The 15,827-nt window shown below is 47.5% G+C and overlaps 1 protein-coding gene across 2 annotated transcripts in view; it reads right to left on the bottom strand.

Annotated features, from left to right (window-relative positions):
• Positions 1 to 520: 520 nt before the first annotated feature.
• The window catches only part of FNIP1 (folliculin interacting protein 1), a 67,787-nt gene continuing 52,480 nt past the window's right edge, over positions 521 to 15,827 (bottom strand). For both annotated transcript variants that reach the window (XM_086621543.1, XM_086621544.1), the window contains 7 exons: positions 10,546 to 10,692; positions 8,368 to 8,537; positions 5,391 to 6,813; positions 4,848 to 5,016; positions 2,813 to 3,010; positions 2,219 to 2,334; positions 521 to 1,235 (listed from right to left, as the gene is read on the bottom strand). In XM_086621543.1, the coding sequence (XP_086477669.1) occupies positions 1,157 to 1,235; positions 2,219 to 2,334; positions 2,813 to 3,010; positions 4,848 to 5,016; positions 5,391 to 6,813; positions 8,368 to 8,537; positions 10,546 to 10,692 (2,302 nt within the window). In that variant the 3' untranslated portion in view covers positions 521 to 1,156. The remainder of the gene's footprint in view (positions 1,236 to 2,218; positions 2,335 to 2,812; positions 3,011 to 4,847; positions 5,017 to 5,390; positions 6,814 to 8,367; positions 8,538 to 10,545; positions 10,693 to 15,827) is intronic.

Genomic DNA, 15,827 nt, shown 5'->3' with positions numbered 1-15,827 from the left:
TGCGCCAAGGGTGTATTTGTCAAAAAATAATTTTGATACTACTATACTATGGTGTAATCAATGTTCATTTTTTGTAGAATCGTTTTAAAAAATATATCAATTAGTTACCTGAGCAATTAAGGGTAATAGTCTATTAGTTTGTGTTTTTTTCCCCAATGCTTTGGTACAATTATTTCTAGTTCATTATCTCAATAGCTGACTGACTGCTGTAAAAAAGAATATGATGTTGCAAGAACATTACAGACCATAAAAAAGGTAGAGGTAATAGTCATGTCATTCTGGGGACGCCACGGGGAAATTTCAGCCAATGTTCTCTTTAGATTTTTTTTTTTTCTTTTTAAACATTTTGATTACGCTGTGAAAGAAACGCATCACTTAGTATAAAGCAACATTTAAACATTATAAATATTTAATACTGGTTACAACATCCGGCCAAGAAAGAAGAGAATCTCCCATCGCTGGTTTGCCTGTTGGCCTCTTCCTCCCTCCTCCCTGTCCCCTGCTACACCCCCCACTATTCCCTCTCCCCAGGAGAAAGATCATAAATAAATTTTCAGCTGAGTGTCATTAATAAGCTTTTTACAAAACAAAACCAACCCCCCCCCCTCTAACCCCTGTTCTTCCTCTGGGAAGTATCCAGAATTGGACTATGACATGAAAAAGTAGAAGTTGTTTACAAATCACTGCAGCTTGAGAATCACGGATCTTCACGAGATCCTCACCAGCAGAAGCCAGGCTGAAGCCAGCTGCTGCATTCTCTCGTTCAGTTTATAATTGGTGATGTATCATGTATTTCTCCCAGCAGTTCTTCCTCGCCTTCCCCAGTATCAATTACAGTTCGCCACTGTGGCAGAAATGGATAAAAAACACCCATCTCCAGCTTTTGCTAAAATCCTTGCTTTTCTGTGGTTGAAATCTTGGGCTTACTCATTTTTCTTTTTTTTTTTTTTTTCCCTTCTTTCTTTATCCTTTCTTATAAACGACCAAGCAGGAGAGGAAAAGTCTCCAACTGTTTGCATAACGTGCAGTCATACATGGAGGTGCTGCAGCTCAAGTTTGTTTTAGTTGCTTCAAAGAGAAAGGAGCCAGAACAAGTTGTCTTCCACTTTTGTTTCCAGAGCAGGGAAAACAGTCAGTGTCTACGGCCTCTGACATTTTAAAGTAGTATCTGGGCAACATACGGAGAGTGAGTGCTTGCCACAGCTGCCAGTAAAGGGAGGTCGCTGGATTCAATCCTAAAAGGAAGCAGGAGAGTCACATTTAATCTAACCAGGAACGTAGCTGGGCTGAACACGTGTGTTAGTGCCCACACCACCTGCCCATGCCCACGTGCTGGTGCTGGGGCCGTGGGCGGCACAGCTCCAAGCAGCAGGATGTTCTCCAGGACCATCGAAGCCCATTGCCAGCTGGGTTCCACACTCCAGACACCGGAGTGCTTCCAACATCTCCTCCAGATGTGCCTGCTCGCGCTGAGGAGCGACAGCTCTGTGCTGTCAGTGCTGCCTTAGCTCCTACCTGCATCCTGTCTTTTTTTTTTTTTTTCTCCACAGGGCCAACAAACGGGTGAGACAGCAGATGGAGGGAGGAAAAACAGCAGATCCTACCCTCGAAGCAAAGGAAGCAATATTTGGGGGACAAGTGCAGGAGCAGAGGACTAGGCTAAACTACTTCTGCAGCTACCAAGGAAGCCTTGGCACCGTGCTGCAGCTCACCCCGCTGCAGCTGCTGCCCCGTCTCCAGCTCCACACGTGCTCCGTGTGCCTTCCTGCTCACCCTGTGCTTCTCTGCATAAAAAGATATTCAGAGCCTTCCTATAAACACCCCACAAATAGCTTCTCTGCCTGTGCCCCACACCCACAGAGAGGTTTTATGTGCCTTACATGACACAGAGGCTGTTTTCTGCCATGTAGGGAAAGCCAACCTGGAGGAATCAGGTGCCCTGCGTTGTTCAGTGATGACTGACCAACTAAGGAAGGGGCCTGATAAGCTCTGGAGTGCTGAGCCCATCTTCCTGCCCGGGGGGAAGGGAGAAAGGCTGGGGGATCCTTGGGATCAAGCAATGGCTAAGGAGAAGCCTGCAGCCATGGGTGATTTATGCCACACTGCGGTTCCAGTCCCGTTTAGGAATCATTTCACTGTGCTCAGGACAAGCCCAGGCAGAGGATTTGGCACCAGGAAAGCCAGGGCAGCACTGCTCGGAGGGAAGCTGTGATCTTACCCCAGCACCACGCCGAGCTCCTTGACGTGAACTCTCATCTGGCCCTTGAGATACTCAGACAGCATCTTGCTTTTGAAGTAGAGCTCCTGCAGCCGATCCTCCAGGTGCATGACACACTAGAGAGCAAAGGGAGTTGCGTCAGGAGCAGGCAGCGCCGTTACCCAAACTGCAACCAGCCTCGGAGCGAAACGGCACAGACCCCCTGCGTCTGCTGCCTCTTCTGTGGCCGTGTCCAGGTGAACAATGAGCGAGATAGTCACTGGCAAGACTCTCACTTTTGAGCCGAAGCCTCCGATTACATGTTAAATCAGAATTAATGTGACAGCTGTCTTGATCGCAAAGCGGCGCTGAGATGGACAGCTCGAACAGATACATAGAATCACAGAACGGTTTGGGTTGGAAGGGACCTCAAAGATCATCCAGTTCCAAACCCCCTGCCACGGGCAGGGACACCCTCCTCTACACCAGGTTGCCCAAAGCCTCATCCAACCTCTGGCTACTAAAATTGTGGCTACAGATAAACAAACTAGGCAGAATCCTCTTTAACCTATGAAGTGAATGGATGCTTTAAAAACCATCACCACTCATACTTACAAAGTTTGGAGATAAATTATGCTTGTAAAGCTGAAGAGTGGAATGAAGCAGGTTGGAGACGAGACTCGAGACTAACACTTCTTTTCCCAGCTTATTATCAATCATTCGTCGCTGGCTACTGGCCACTTGCACCGTCCATTTGTCCGTGTCTGCAATAATGCAGACAGCTTCTGCGATCGGTTCATCCAGAACTGGATGCTGGAAACACAAAACCACAGAGCTGAACCCTGAGAGTGACAAATGACAATGGTCTTTCCACAAAACGTCGCTGTCCTGGATGGCAGGGATAGCGTCCCAGACACGGCTGCATCTCAAATACAGCAACACGTGCTAAGAATTGCATTCCACCTATTAAAACCAGAGCGTTATTGTGAGCAAGGCACAGTCCTAGAAGGATAGTCACCATTTTACATCTTCTTCCAGGCTTCCCAGTGTGTCACTGGCTAACAATTATGTCTCTTGGTATTTGATATAAAGAGTTCTGACATATCTAAAGTATATTTTAAACCCCTAAAACTGGAAGTACCGAAGTCCAACATGCTGTTCAAGACAGCTGTTACCGAGGTCGGTTGTGTTCCCAGTTGTCACTGGTTTCCTTTACGGAGTGCCAGCAGAGGGAGTGAGGACCCAGCCTGCGCACAGCTCCTCCAGTCCCTCCAGGCAACAGTTCAGCTCTCTGAAGCCACAGAGGCTTTAAAAAGGGAGTATTTGGAACCCCACTCTCCTTCCCCAGTACATTTTTTTGGGCTGGACTGTTGGGAAACATCTCCTTCCAGAGAGTCCCACAGGGACTCCACACAGGGCTAGGATGCAGTTGCTATTATACTTGACAACAAGGATATAAAATCTTGCTCGGACCTTTCATGTCCTCAATCTTTGACTTTTGCAACTGAAATTTAAGTCTGCTGAGGGACACACACCGCTGTCGGGTCATATTTCAGCTACATCTGTTTCATAGCAGCAGCTACCTCACGCTGAAGTTCAGTTAAATTTTACAAACAGCTTAAACATTGAGCCTAAACCACGATGGCCTAAACCAGCACCTAGGAGAGCCCCACAGGGAGCAGAACTCCCCCCACGCCCAGGGCTGGGCAGAAGGAAAGGGGACAGTAGGGTTGAGATGGTCACAGGAGGGGTGGCGGTGATGTCTGTGTAAGGTGTGATGCACCTTGTCAACTCCAGAGGTCTGGAAGAAGGGGACATTTCGGAGGCTCCCAGGGGAGCGCTCAGAGAAGCGGGCTGCCTGCTACCAGTCTGTGCATGGTCCTTCCCCATTCCCTTGGGAATAAACTAGAGGGGAGCAGGACCACACTCTTCAGTGACAGCCTGTTTTCCACTCCTGTCCTGGTGACTGTAAAAGGGGTAGGAAATACCATGCTTCCCAGTCATGCCCAGTTCATCAAGGGAAAAGCTTCTGTAGAGAAGAGATGATTTCCAGCACAGATGAGAAGTGGAAGTCCCCTTAGGACAATTATTTTCATACAGGTTCCTCCTTTTCCAACAACGCTGGCACTATCGGACACTTTGACTACAATCCTAAAAAAAGGAGTAGTCTCCCCAAAATACTGAGCGCTGGTTAGATGTGCATGGGGAGAGGAAGGAGCAAAGGGAGCTTCTGCACACCTGCTGCAGCAAGACTCCATGCCTGGGAAGAGATGGACAGCAACCTCAGTGTTTGGTCTCGTTTAACATCATTCCATCCTGTGGGCACGCGACCATCGGCAGGCTGCCGTGCCTACAGGAGACGACGATTCCTCTTTGGCTTGGCACAGAGATCTGGCTTCCCAAGGGCACGAGCCTCTCAGCTGGATTCAGCCCGAGTCTTAAGTTTTTGTGCTCCAGATTTGCAGTGAAATAACCATGTTTTTCAAATACATTAATTGAAAGAGAAGAAAAAAAATTGGTGACTTGGGACTGGAGAAACCTGAAGGGAGCTGCGGCAGTAAATATTTCCGCTTCCAGCAGGTTTGTACATTCAAAAACATTTGCCTTTCCCTACTGTGACAAATACATTTACCAAATATAGCTTAATTACCTGCACAGCGTGAGACAAATCTGACACCAAACAGTGCCTCAGCTTTTCATCGCTGCCTATTCCTTGCAAAACGAAGTCGGGGACGTAAGATGAACAGTAGCCACCTAGTAAGGATCTTCCGAAATTGGCAATACTGGGCTGGACAGAGTTCACTTCAACTAATTTTGACCTGCAAAAAAGGCATATCGAAGAGATGTACAACAGTCAACACCAAATTCAGCTTACAGAGAGGTTGCATTCTCACATTTGTCCTATCTCTTCTAGCTTCCTTTTACAAAGAAAGAGTTTCAAGTCAGCTCCTGCAGTCAGACCACTGTGGAAGAAAAGGATATGAGCCAAGATCGCAACACACAATTAATATTTTTTTCCAGACCACTGATCTCTCTATATTCTTTTACAACCAGCAGGCTCAAGAGACAGCTACTGTTCTTCTACTGTTCTTCTCCAGCTACTGATGCCAAGTCAGGCTACGTTCCTCCAAACATGTGACATGAGAAGAGGCTCCATCTTTTTTAGGCTCTATTTCTGCTGAATAGTACTTACCCAGGAAAAGGAATCTCATATTCTTCTGCCCAGTCTTCTTGCTCTCCTCCGTAATAGTTACCGCTTGGTCTAGTTAGATCGTGACCTGTGTCCTCACTTTCGCTGTCACCCAGGGCACTATCTGAACTCTCATTTCTTGGAATGTCCCAATCAATTCCCGGGGCGACTTTTTTCTCCACGTTTTCTCTGTCCCCATGGGGGACGCGAATAGAGATTTTCTCTCTTTGGTCCTGCTCATTAAAGCAGTTTTTGTAGGTCTCTTGTCGAACAGAGTCCATAAATCTACAAAATTCGCTAGGTGGTTTGCTGGTCTTTGTACACAGCTTTTTAGAAAACTCTAAACTACTGTTGTGAGCAAGGTCTGCAGCTGCTTGCCCTGGAATATCATCAATAGTCCGGGTTTCGATTGAACTGTCATCAGTAAAATATTCGTCAAACAGACTCATGCTCTCAGCGTTGTAGGGATTTGGATTCCAGCTCTGATGCTCACTAGCAACTTGAGGAAAGGGTTCAGCTGTCCCACGGTCTCTATTTTGGTCCTCAACAGTTTGTTTAGCTTCACAGTTCTGATCAGCAGACACTCCTTCCTCCGTTGCTGGCGGGCTGTGATGCCTAGCAATTTGTTCCACCACTGCCTGACTTCGGAGTTCGATGTCTGAGTCGGGCGACATGGAATCTCCGATGAGGAAAGTCACCTTTGTCTGAGCTTCAGCAGCGCTGCAAGGAAAGGCGTCGCAGAAAAGCTTATCCGGCGGCTTCTTTTCCACCGCGATGCCGGGTGACCTCGCTACGCTGGCCGCCTGGTTGCCCGATTCCAGCGAGTCTTCGCTCCTCCACGCGTTTGCTGTTGGCTCCAAACCAGATTCCGTCACTACACGTTTTTCTGGTGAAGCTGACCCAGTGCACACCACAGTCTCTAGTTTTGTGTCCAGGCAGGGTCTTGGTTGCTTGAGGTCAACAGCATCTTCCTGGCAATCGTCAGGAACGATAGTCCTGTTCTCATCTGAAGAAGTCTCCAGCTCTACCTTAGGAGTGTTTTGTGCATCTTCTCTCTCTGGCTGGGAAACACCTTCTATGTTTTGTGCAAGGGAAATGGGACATTTGCAATATTTACAGCTGCAGTTAGGAGTTCTCATTTCTTCAGACTCCGTCGGCAGCAAGTTGCCTCTGTTCTTGTGCATCGTGACAAGCACATACTCAGATTCTTCTACTTCTCCTTTCTCCAGCGTGGTAGTTATAACAGTTCCAGGCATGACAATGGCTTCGTCTTCCCCATTTTCTAGAAGATGCGTCTCTTGAAGTTCAGAGCATCTGATGAAGTAAGTAAGGAAATAAAGCAACCTCTGCACCAGGTCATGCCTTTTGCCAACCACAACTGTTTTGGCTAATCTCACAGGTGATCCAATAGCCCCATACAGGTCACCTAGAACAGGAAATAAACAGACAATTATTTTGCATCTTTAAAATAAATTATTCTTAGAATCATAGAATGGTTTGGGTTGGAAGTGACCTCAAAAATCATTCAGTTCCAATCCCCCTGCCATGGGCAGGGACACCCTCCACTATACCAGGTTGCCCAAAGCCTCATCCAACCCGGCCTTGAACACTTCCAGGGATGGGGCAGCCACAACTTCTCTGGGCAACCTGGTCCAGTGCCTCACCACCCTCTGAGTGAAAAATTTCTTCCTTAGATCCAATCTAAATCTGCCCTCTTTCAGTTTAAAGCCATTGCCCCTTGTCCTGTCACTACATGCCCTTGGAAAAAGTCCCTCTCCAGCTTTCCTGTAGGCCTCCTTTAGGTACTGGAAGAAACTTAGAATTCTTCTAACAGGCCATTGTCGTGGCCACTTTTCAAAGGCCGGGTCTGCAGCAGAAAAACATAAAGCAGAAGAGGGAGGACAGCTATGCTAGTAGTTTGTTTTCAATACAGAGAATCCCAAAGATGCTGTTGGTATCGTATGTAAGGTGACACGCTGGTCAGGGAGACATCTGATCTCACATATTAGGGAGCATTCGCACCACCTAACTTCAGTGCCTAGCTTTGGAGGCTAGTCTCCGAAATTCCTTATATAGCCACGGGTGAGAGGAGGCATCTGCTCTGAATTACCCTGGATAGTCTGGAAAATAAGCTGAACTTTTACCCACCAAGAGAAAGCTGTAGGGAGAAACAAACCCATGCCAAGAACGAGGGCAAAAAGTGACAGTGGCGGGCGCACAGCTGAAGCCAACCTCCTTCTCCTCCCTCTCCTGGAGCTCTGCTATGGGTTGGATGGCTTGTTTGGACTGCACTCCAGAGTCACCTGGGGAAGTGTCTACGAATGTGCTGTTCTGGACGTATGAGGGCCCTGCACAAATGCAGGGAAGAGGGGACAAGGGATTCAAGAGACCTCAAAGGCCAACCTAACCACAGCAGATGCCTGGAGTCCTGTGAGCTCTGAAATCAAGTCTTCTTGCCAAGTCCCTGGCCATTCCTGCCTGTACCAGAATAAGGCAACCTCACAAAACTTTCCTTTCCCTTCCCTAACCAAATTCCACGAGAGTTTGTGTGCAGAGCAGGACAAACCGATCAGAGAGTAGGAAGCTCATCTCCTCTTTACTACCCTGCAATTAGAAGACAGTCTGACTGGCTACTCAATGGACCAGGCTTTGAGACCCTACCCAGGGGGTGCCTAGTCATGATTTCCTGTACTGCGTCACTCCTTTGCCCGCTGTATTGAGAGTACATTCATTTCTCATCAAAAGATGGACTTCCTTGATTTGCTCTTTCCAGAACCAGGCTTTCTGATAGCAGCATCCCAAAAAAATAAAAGTTGATTTTTCTTATGGAGGGAGGACCAGAGGAAGTTTTTGTCTCGTTTTGAATTAAAACCGAAAAAATTAACTTGGGGGAAGGAAGTAACGAGCATCCATAAAAACCACCGTGCGCATACCCATAGACATAAAGCTGTTGGATGGTTCAGAGACGTTTGCCACGTACCGAGCTGTGCCCACAGTGGGTTGTATGGATGAGTTTTGGCCAGCATGTCCACGCTCTGGGAAGAATGCTTTTCCAGGAAGATTCTTATAGGCGGCTGGCCATTCGGCATGACGGTGGGGACCCAGGCCAAGTGGTTAGTCAGGACTGCAGTCAGTAAAGCTGGTAAAAACCTGAAAACAAAATGTTTGACATCATTTTTTTTTTCCAGATACAGACTCTGGATGTTAAACTGGCAGCAGTTCTACAGTCTACATGGATCGAGGATTGCAGAAACAGCCTAAAAGTCAGCAGAGATCATCCCTTCAGTCTTAGTTCTTTGGGGAGAGAAGAGAGGGCTCTACCCTCCCTCCCACCCCTTCAAAGCTCTTTTTTGGAACACACATTTAAAGTAAAATGAAATATTTTAAACTTGTGGCATCTCAGTTCCCCTGTTTAGCAATAATTATGAGACTTCCTATTTTGCAAGCTTTAAGTTGTAAAACATCTCAAAACCAACTTACTTTCCTCACTTTAAAAAAACAGTGGCATTGTGTGGCCTCTGTACTCCAAGAAGGAGACCCCAAACCCTTAAGATCTCTGATTATTGATGAGAAGGAAGTCTAACTGCTACCAAACCTGTAAAAGAGCTAGGTGCTGTAGTCTTGCATCTAACTGCTACGCAATTTAAGCACATATGGCAGCTCCTCTTCAAAAATAAAACCCCTCAAAGTTCTGTAACACCACCAATAAAAGCAATAGCTCAGCCAGAAAGACTGCGTCCTTACCCCAGCAAACCAGTTTTCACTAGCGAAGCAAGTAAGGCGAAAAACCTCTCTGAAAAATGTTAACTATCTGATTTATTGTAACGATAGCGCCTGGTTCCTGCTCGGTGGAGGAAAGGCCTTCCTTCCCAGTCCCCGTTCCTGGCAGGAGCGTGCAGGAGTGCTCCAAGAGCCGCCCGCGTGCCGACAGATGGTGCTGGCGGCCGCCGCAGCGGCTCCAGTGCCTGGGGAGGAACACAGTCAAACACCACCGAGCCCCAAAACAACACTGTTGGAATAGTTTACAAGCATCAGGAACCCTACAGTTTAAATTCACCCCTGTTTCCTCGCTAGGGACAGCGAAAGGAGGAAAAGAGATTTAAAACTGGATTGTACAGGACATAGGGCTTGATTTTACTTTTGCTTCCATCAATGTAAATCTTACTATAGTTAAAATAAAGCAAGAAAAAAAAACCAAACTAATGACCATTTAAAGGTCACCACGACGTAGAGGGCTCAGAATGGCAGGGACTGCAGGAGCTAACCCCAGGAAAAAGTTTCTGTTGCAACATGAAATTATTTTAGGAAAATACATTAGAACCCCTAACAACTCCCTAAACTTTCTCCCATTGCACTGAGGCTGGAGAAGGTGGACCGTGCTGAGCTGATTTGTCCCGCTCCCATCTCAGAAAGAGAAAAGATGACAAAGTTGGTGGCAAAGCTGGAAGACAGTGAACAGCAGCCCCTTCCCCACCCCACAGAGAGCAGTTTCCCCGGAGCTAACAGCTGGTCTTCCAGTGCTATTCCCACTCAAACTTCACATGTTTGTGCTCGTTTTAGGACTCTGATGGAGCCAAACGCTTTAAAAGCTTCCCCTATTCATGCCCGGGGGAAAGAGGATGAAGTGTTGACAAAAGAGTAAACTTATCAGATTCTCCCCAGTTTATCAAGAACTTTGGCTTTCTCAATTTTTAACAACTGCTCACGGCTTTGCCTCGAGGGCAGAAAGGCGAGTCCTAATGAAGCACACCACTTCTTCAGCGGCGTTTTACAGCAGTCAGCTTTAACAGCAATTTGTGGTCAGACAGTATTGCAGACATGGCTCTTCCTGAGAGTCTAACCCTGCTCATCATATGATAACTGATTTGGGAAGGTAGATAAATGCGTTTCGTAAGGTGTGTTCACCCCCTTCCAGACATACACACCCATCACGCGCTTCCTATGGACACGTTTCAAATGTTTAGCCTCCACCAAGATTTAAGGATTGTGGGGAAGCAGGCACTTAATAAGACACTTTCTTATTTCTTTTTTGTTTTAAAAAGAAGGTGCTTATGGATGGTCTTTTGATTCTTTGATTACCTGGATTTTTAAAGCAGATTTAAAAATTGGTTTGAAATACAAAGGCATAAACACATTTAAAAACTAAAATCCACCATACTGGTTTTTAGAAGCGTTTTCCATCAAGAAAGTGAATTCCTTCATGAAGCGATGGCAAAGCTGGTTCTTTTCTGGTGTTCCCGACATCATGGTAAGCCAGACGGGCTCCCCAATCCGTGGCATCATGTAGAGATTGCAAATAGTTGTTCTAGAAAACAAAAAGAATCCAGAAGAGTAAACAAAATTACCAAAGGCAGAGATCCCTATTCAAAGAGCGTACTGCAACACTTAGTTCCAGCTGTCATTTCTATCAGAAACAAAATTTCTCTCATCCACCATTATCCAAACCACATTGTTTATTAAATAGTTAGGAATTCACCCTTCCACCTCGAAGAGTTAAGGTTCTTCTGCATGCACCTGAACTGATCCCAAGCACAGCAGCATTCACTGGCAAAAGTCAAGAGCTGCCCTGTTCCGAATGGAGAAGAAACAAGTTATTTTTTCTCGTCGTTATCTCCCTGCTTTCTCTCCATTTCATTCTAAACATGCAAATCCTCCATAGTTCTGCTTGATTTATGACTAGGGCAAGTTTATGTGCATCTGACTTATAAAAATACTGTAACTTCCTCCTTGCTTTAAAAAACTGGTGCATCTCCAGGCCAAACCCACCAAAGTGTGGATCTGTAGAGAAGGGGACCAGGTTACTTCTTTAGCTTTTAATAAAGCTTATGAGAGTCCAAGCTACCCCACAGTTTCAAGGATTACGCACCTACCCACATCCTTTCTGACTTTACAGAGAACAGTAAATGTATGATTAAAACTTGGCTTTGCAGTAAAATACCAGATTAAAACCCCTCAGATTACTGTTAAACTCCTCTACAATCTAAACAGAACTATAGTTCTAAGTACAGTGCCTACGTTATGACACTATGGGAACCTGTATTTTCATACAAGCCTGAAAAATACCCAAAACAACAAAGGAAATGACTGATCAGTTCAGGTTTCTCCCCACCTAATGCACTACTTTTTCTAGAAGAGATCTTTTTGTTTTGCAGGACAAAGATTTACATTATCCCACTATCCTTAGCACCACCCCTGATTTAGAAAGATCTTCTCTAGATATGTTGGTCGAAAAATTTACAGACTTTTCCAAAAGTAGAGCAATGGCCGTGCACAGCAGGCAGGCAAACGCACTCGAGCAGCAGCTGCCAAATCTTCCGTGGTTTAGTGTTTAAAGTGAAACTCCCAGGAAGCGAGAGCCCAGCACACAACGGCACCGGTACGGGGGGCGCTCAGGGGAGGAAGGAGTTATTCCCTGGTTACCCAGCAGAGAAGAAAGCAGCTGTAAGGTGACAAGACCCCCAGAGCAGCTCCCCACAGGGCAGCCAAGGTGACCGTGCCGGAGTCACTGGGACTGCTCAAGAAGAAAGGGGGTGAGGGGGACAATGGCATTTTCTACCTTATTTCTTCTACCCGTTTTCCTTAAATACAAGATCTATCCTGTGTGTTCACAAGAGTCAAAATCAACCCTGTCCTCCTCAAAGGTGAGGTTTTCAGATGTGCCACAGGCACGATGGGAAAACCAGGAAACAGTCAATGGGCTGCAGAGGGGGAAAGTCCAGTTACCTTTGTGCTCAGCTGACCCACGGCACTCTGGGGCTCACTGTTTGCCTCGGAGCTGGTCCACGCTCCCCTCTGCTGCTGCTCCCCTCTTGGGAGGGCAGCACGGACTGATTACAGACCGGGGCACGACGGTCCTGCCAGTGGGGCACACAGCCGGGGGGATCCGGAGGGTCTCCAGCAGTGCAGCGCTCTCGGGGCACTGGGATCTCGTGCCTTGGCAGCAGTGAGTTGGGACCAGAGGTGGGATTAAGGGAAATCTTTCTGTTCACAGCCCATTCACTGGAGTGGATGCAAGAGGCCCAAAGAAAGGGAGAAATCCCAAGTCCAGTTCAAAGCTCGGTGAGATTCAAAGCTCAAAGCAAGTATCGAAACTTACACCTCCCAGACACAGCTGACCTTAGAGGCTGAAGATAAATCACACAACTTTATGTAAAACACAGCTTATTTCTCCTTCATATGCAAACTAACCCAAGCCAAGCCTCTTGCAGCTTGGCTGTTTTGAAAAAAAAAAAAAAAAAGAAATTACTTCTCTACTAAAACCAACATATTAAAATATTTGTTTTTGTTGAAAAGATAGACCGAGTCTTGTGATTCGTTATTTACTATTCTGGTAACCCTGGCTGCATCTGCAACTGATAGTGTTTCCTCAGAGAGCGATCAGATTGCCCTGGCCGGCGGCCAGCAGGCATGTGACTGCGGCGCAGGGAACCCTCCATGCCAGCGCGGGCAGCAATGGCACAGCAACCAAGGGCACGGATGAACTGCTTCCCAGCTCTGCAGGCACCCAGGGAAACGCTCTCCTGCCATTTAGTAAAGAACAAAACCAAAACAAAGCGGAAAAAAAAAAACCAACCCAACAACAACAACAACCCAAAACACTACAGGGAAGTTAAATGGGTTTAAAAAATAACAACCACTAAAAAAAAAAAAAAAAATCAAATTGGCCGTCTCAGCTGCCTGCAGCATCAGCCCCCTCCCCTCTGCTCTTCCAGCATCACGCAGCAGCGTGCAAGGGGAAGTTGAGTTAATGAGAGAACCTTTTGGGGGTTCCAGTACACTTCAAATGGTTTACATATGGAAATGCTTCTGGGAGGCTGAACTCCTGGGCACCTCGACACCCACCACGGGCGGGCACAGCAGGCACCAGGGTCTGGGGGAGCCCCCCAGGAAACACCTTCGTGTCTCACAGCAGCTCGAGACCCAACGAGGCCCAACCCAGCTGAACGAACACAGAGGGCTGAGCAACACCACCCCTGTGAACCCCCGGGGGTCTGCCTGCTCTGCGGGCACAGCTGGCACCGCAGGCACCACGGCAGCCGCTCTCCGGCCGGCCACGAGCGAGGCGGTGTGCTGCTCCCCGCGTCACCCGCACCCAAACCTCCCCGCTCTGAGTCCCAGTCCCAGATGTCTTCCCCTGGTGCTGTGCAAACTGAACAAGATGGATGGCTCCTCCTAGATGGGGGCATCCCTCTGCAGCCCCCTTCTTCCCCCAGGGAAGCACCTCCGACCCTCAGCACCGTGCTGCGACAGCTGCTCTGCTGGTTCAGAGCTGCGATATAATGGCAAAGCTTAGCGTGTCTTTAGAGACTGTTTTGAAAAAGAAAAAAACATCAGTGGCTTATAAAACTTAATTCACAAGCATTTGTCCCCTATCTTCACTCCTTCCTTCCAAAGCTGATTTTTCCTTAAGGAAAAAGGAAGCAAAGGCAATAATTGGTGCAGAGAGCACAGGAGCAGGGAGCCCCGTGGGACTCCCGTGCTGGCAGCGGGGCCGCCTGCGCCGCCGAGCAAAACGCACCGCTCGCTTCACAGCAGCATAAGCTGCTTAAAAATTACTGGCATAAACCAGGCTCAAATTTGGCTGCCAAGAAGCAGAGAGAGGTGTTTCCCTAGGCCTTGTGCTCAGCGTTTTCCTCGCCAGCCCGAGCATTTGCCCCACAGGTATCAGCCAGATGCACGATCTGTGTTATCGATGTGCTGCACCGGCCGCAGGAGCCGAAACGTTTATGCAAGTACAGTAGCTTATTTCATAAGTCATGTGTCTGCACAGCTGACATCTGAAGAGAGCCTTAAGCCTCTAAGTCAAGTGTTAATAGCTAAATCCATTAGTGCTTCAGAAAATTAAAAATGGCTGTAAAGCGAATAATGAGGTAAGGGCAGGCCTGGAGCTGGGCACCAAACCGATGGCAAATTTATCAATAGCATCAATTTGCAGAAGCAGCCCGGGCCGTTCGGAGAAGGCAGCTTTGTTTTTCCCAGGATGAGACAAGAGCAAAGGAAGGGGTCTGTTTTGCTGTCTTCTTCTCTCCTCCTCAATCCCCAGCACCAGCAGGTAAATGCCTGTAAACACCTGCTGACCCTGCAGCCAGCTCCCTTACACTAACCCTCCTTGCCAGCTACCAGGCTGACCCACAACCTCAGCACCAGAGCAGGACTTCTGGGTGGCAGGAGGCTACGGTAACGACTGGCACGCTCTCTCCTCCCTTCTCTGATCAGCACAGCAGTGTGTAGCCAGTCCCCCACACCCTGGTGATTTGAAGTTACTCCAATCATCAGAGGAGTGCACATCAGCTACAGTTGAGAACCTCTAAAAGTCTGTTGTTTTTTTTTTTTAAATTAAAAATTCTTCTTAAAAAAACAACAAAAAAGGACTGCAATGAGTTAAACCAGCACAGGATTTTAGAAACACCAACCCACTGAAGTCAGCAGCCTTCTTCCCTCCAGCAGAATTTGCTAAGAGGGCAGGAATCAAGGCAAGTCTCAGGTTCACCAAAGGACTCAGGCTCCTGACTTCCCCGTGACTCCAGTGGGAAAGCAGACGCCTAAAGAGATAACAGTGGCCTAAATGGGTTTGCTGAACCTGTGCCAAAGCATCTTTGCATCCAGCCTTCAAGTATTTAAATAACGTCTTTATTTCTTTTTTTTTTTTTTTTTTTTCTTACTAGACACATACTGCATTGCTTTGAAAAGCAAGTAGCTCTTGGATGGTACAGAATGCTTTTCTCGATGGCAGCAAGACACCACGGGGGCACGACGACCGGCCCGGGCTGGGGGCACCGGCTGGAACGCGCCTCTGAATCCACTCACTCCAAAAGAAAAAATAATTAAAAAAAATCCGCAGAATTGCCAAAGTCTGCTGCCCCAGGAAATTCATTTATATGAAATTAAACTGGATTTAATTTACCTCGTTACACTATTAAAGAGTAATATTTATATCACCATGGAAACCCCTGCATAAAACTGGTAGACACACACATGCTTCCAGTGCTGGTTACGCAACGGCCGTGCCATGGGAATGATCCTGTCTTGCAGCGGCTCAGGAGAGCCCAAATCCCCCCGTGTCCCGTGGGACATTATTTTCCTCCTCAGCCCGACAAGGGTTCCTCATCCCATCCCAGCTCAGCACTGCCAAGCTCCCCTCCAAGCAGGAAAAAGCTGGCACGGGGGATTTGCCTTATGTTTCCAGGTTTTTTTTTCCCTATGCGTGACTCGGGATCCGTGCCCCTCCCCACCGCTCTGGAACTGTTTAACTTGGAAGGACAAAGGAGAATGGGCAAAGTCCACTGAATGTATCTTGAGAGGAATGTTTTGGGGGAAGTTTTGGGAAGGGGAGGTGGTGTTATCAGGGGGTGGCGACGCAGAGAAACAGCTCAGGGTGAGAATAGGGAGGAGAGGCAGAGCTGGGGGAGCGGGGGAACCACCGCGGCTGCGCGGAGTTGC

Source organism: Tauraco erythrolophus, chromosome 16 (genome assembly GCF_009769465.1).
Source record: "Tauraco erythrolophus isolate bTauEry1 chromosome 16, bTauEry1.pri, whole genome shotgun sequence".
NCBI classification, from domain to species: Eukaryota; Metazoa; Chordata; class Aves; order Musophagiformes; family Musophagidae; genus Tauraco; species Tauraco erythrolophus.
The sequence above is the reverse complement of the archived record's forward strand: the minus strand, read 5'-3'. Positions and strand labels throughout refer to the sequence as shown.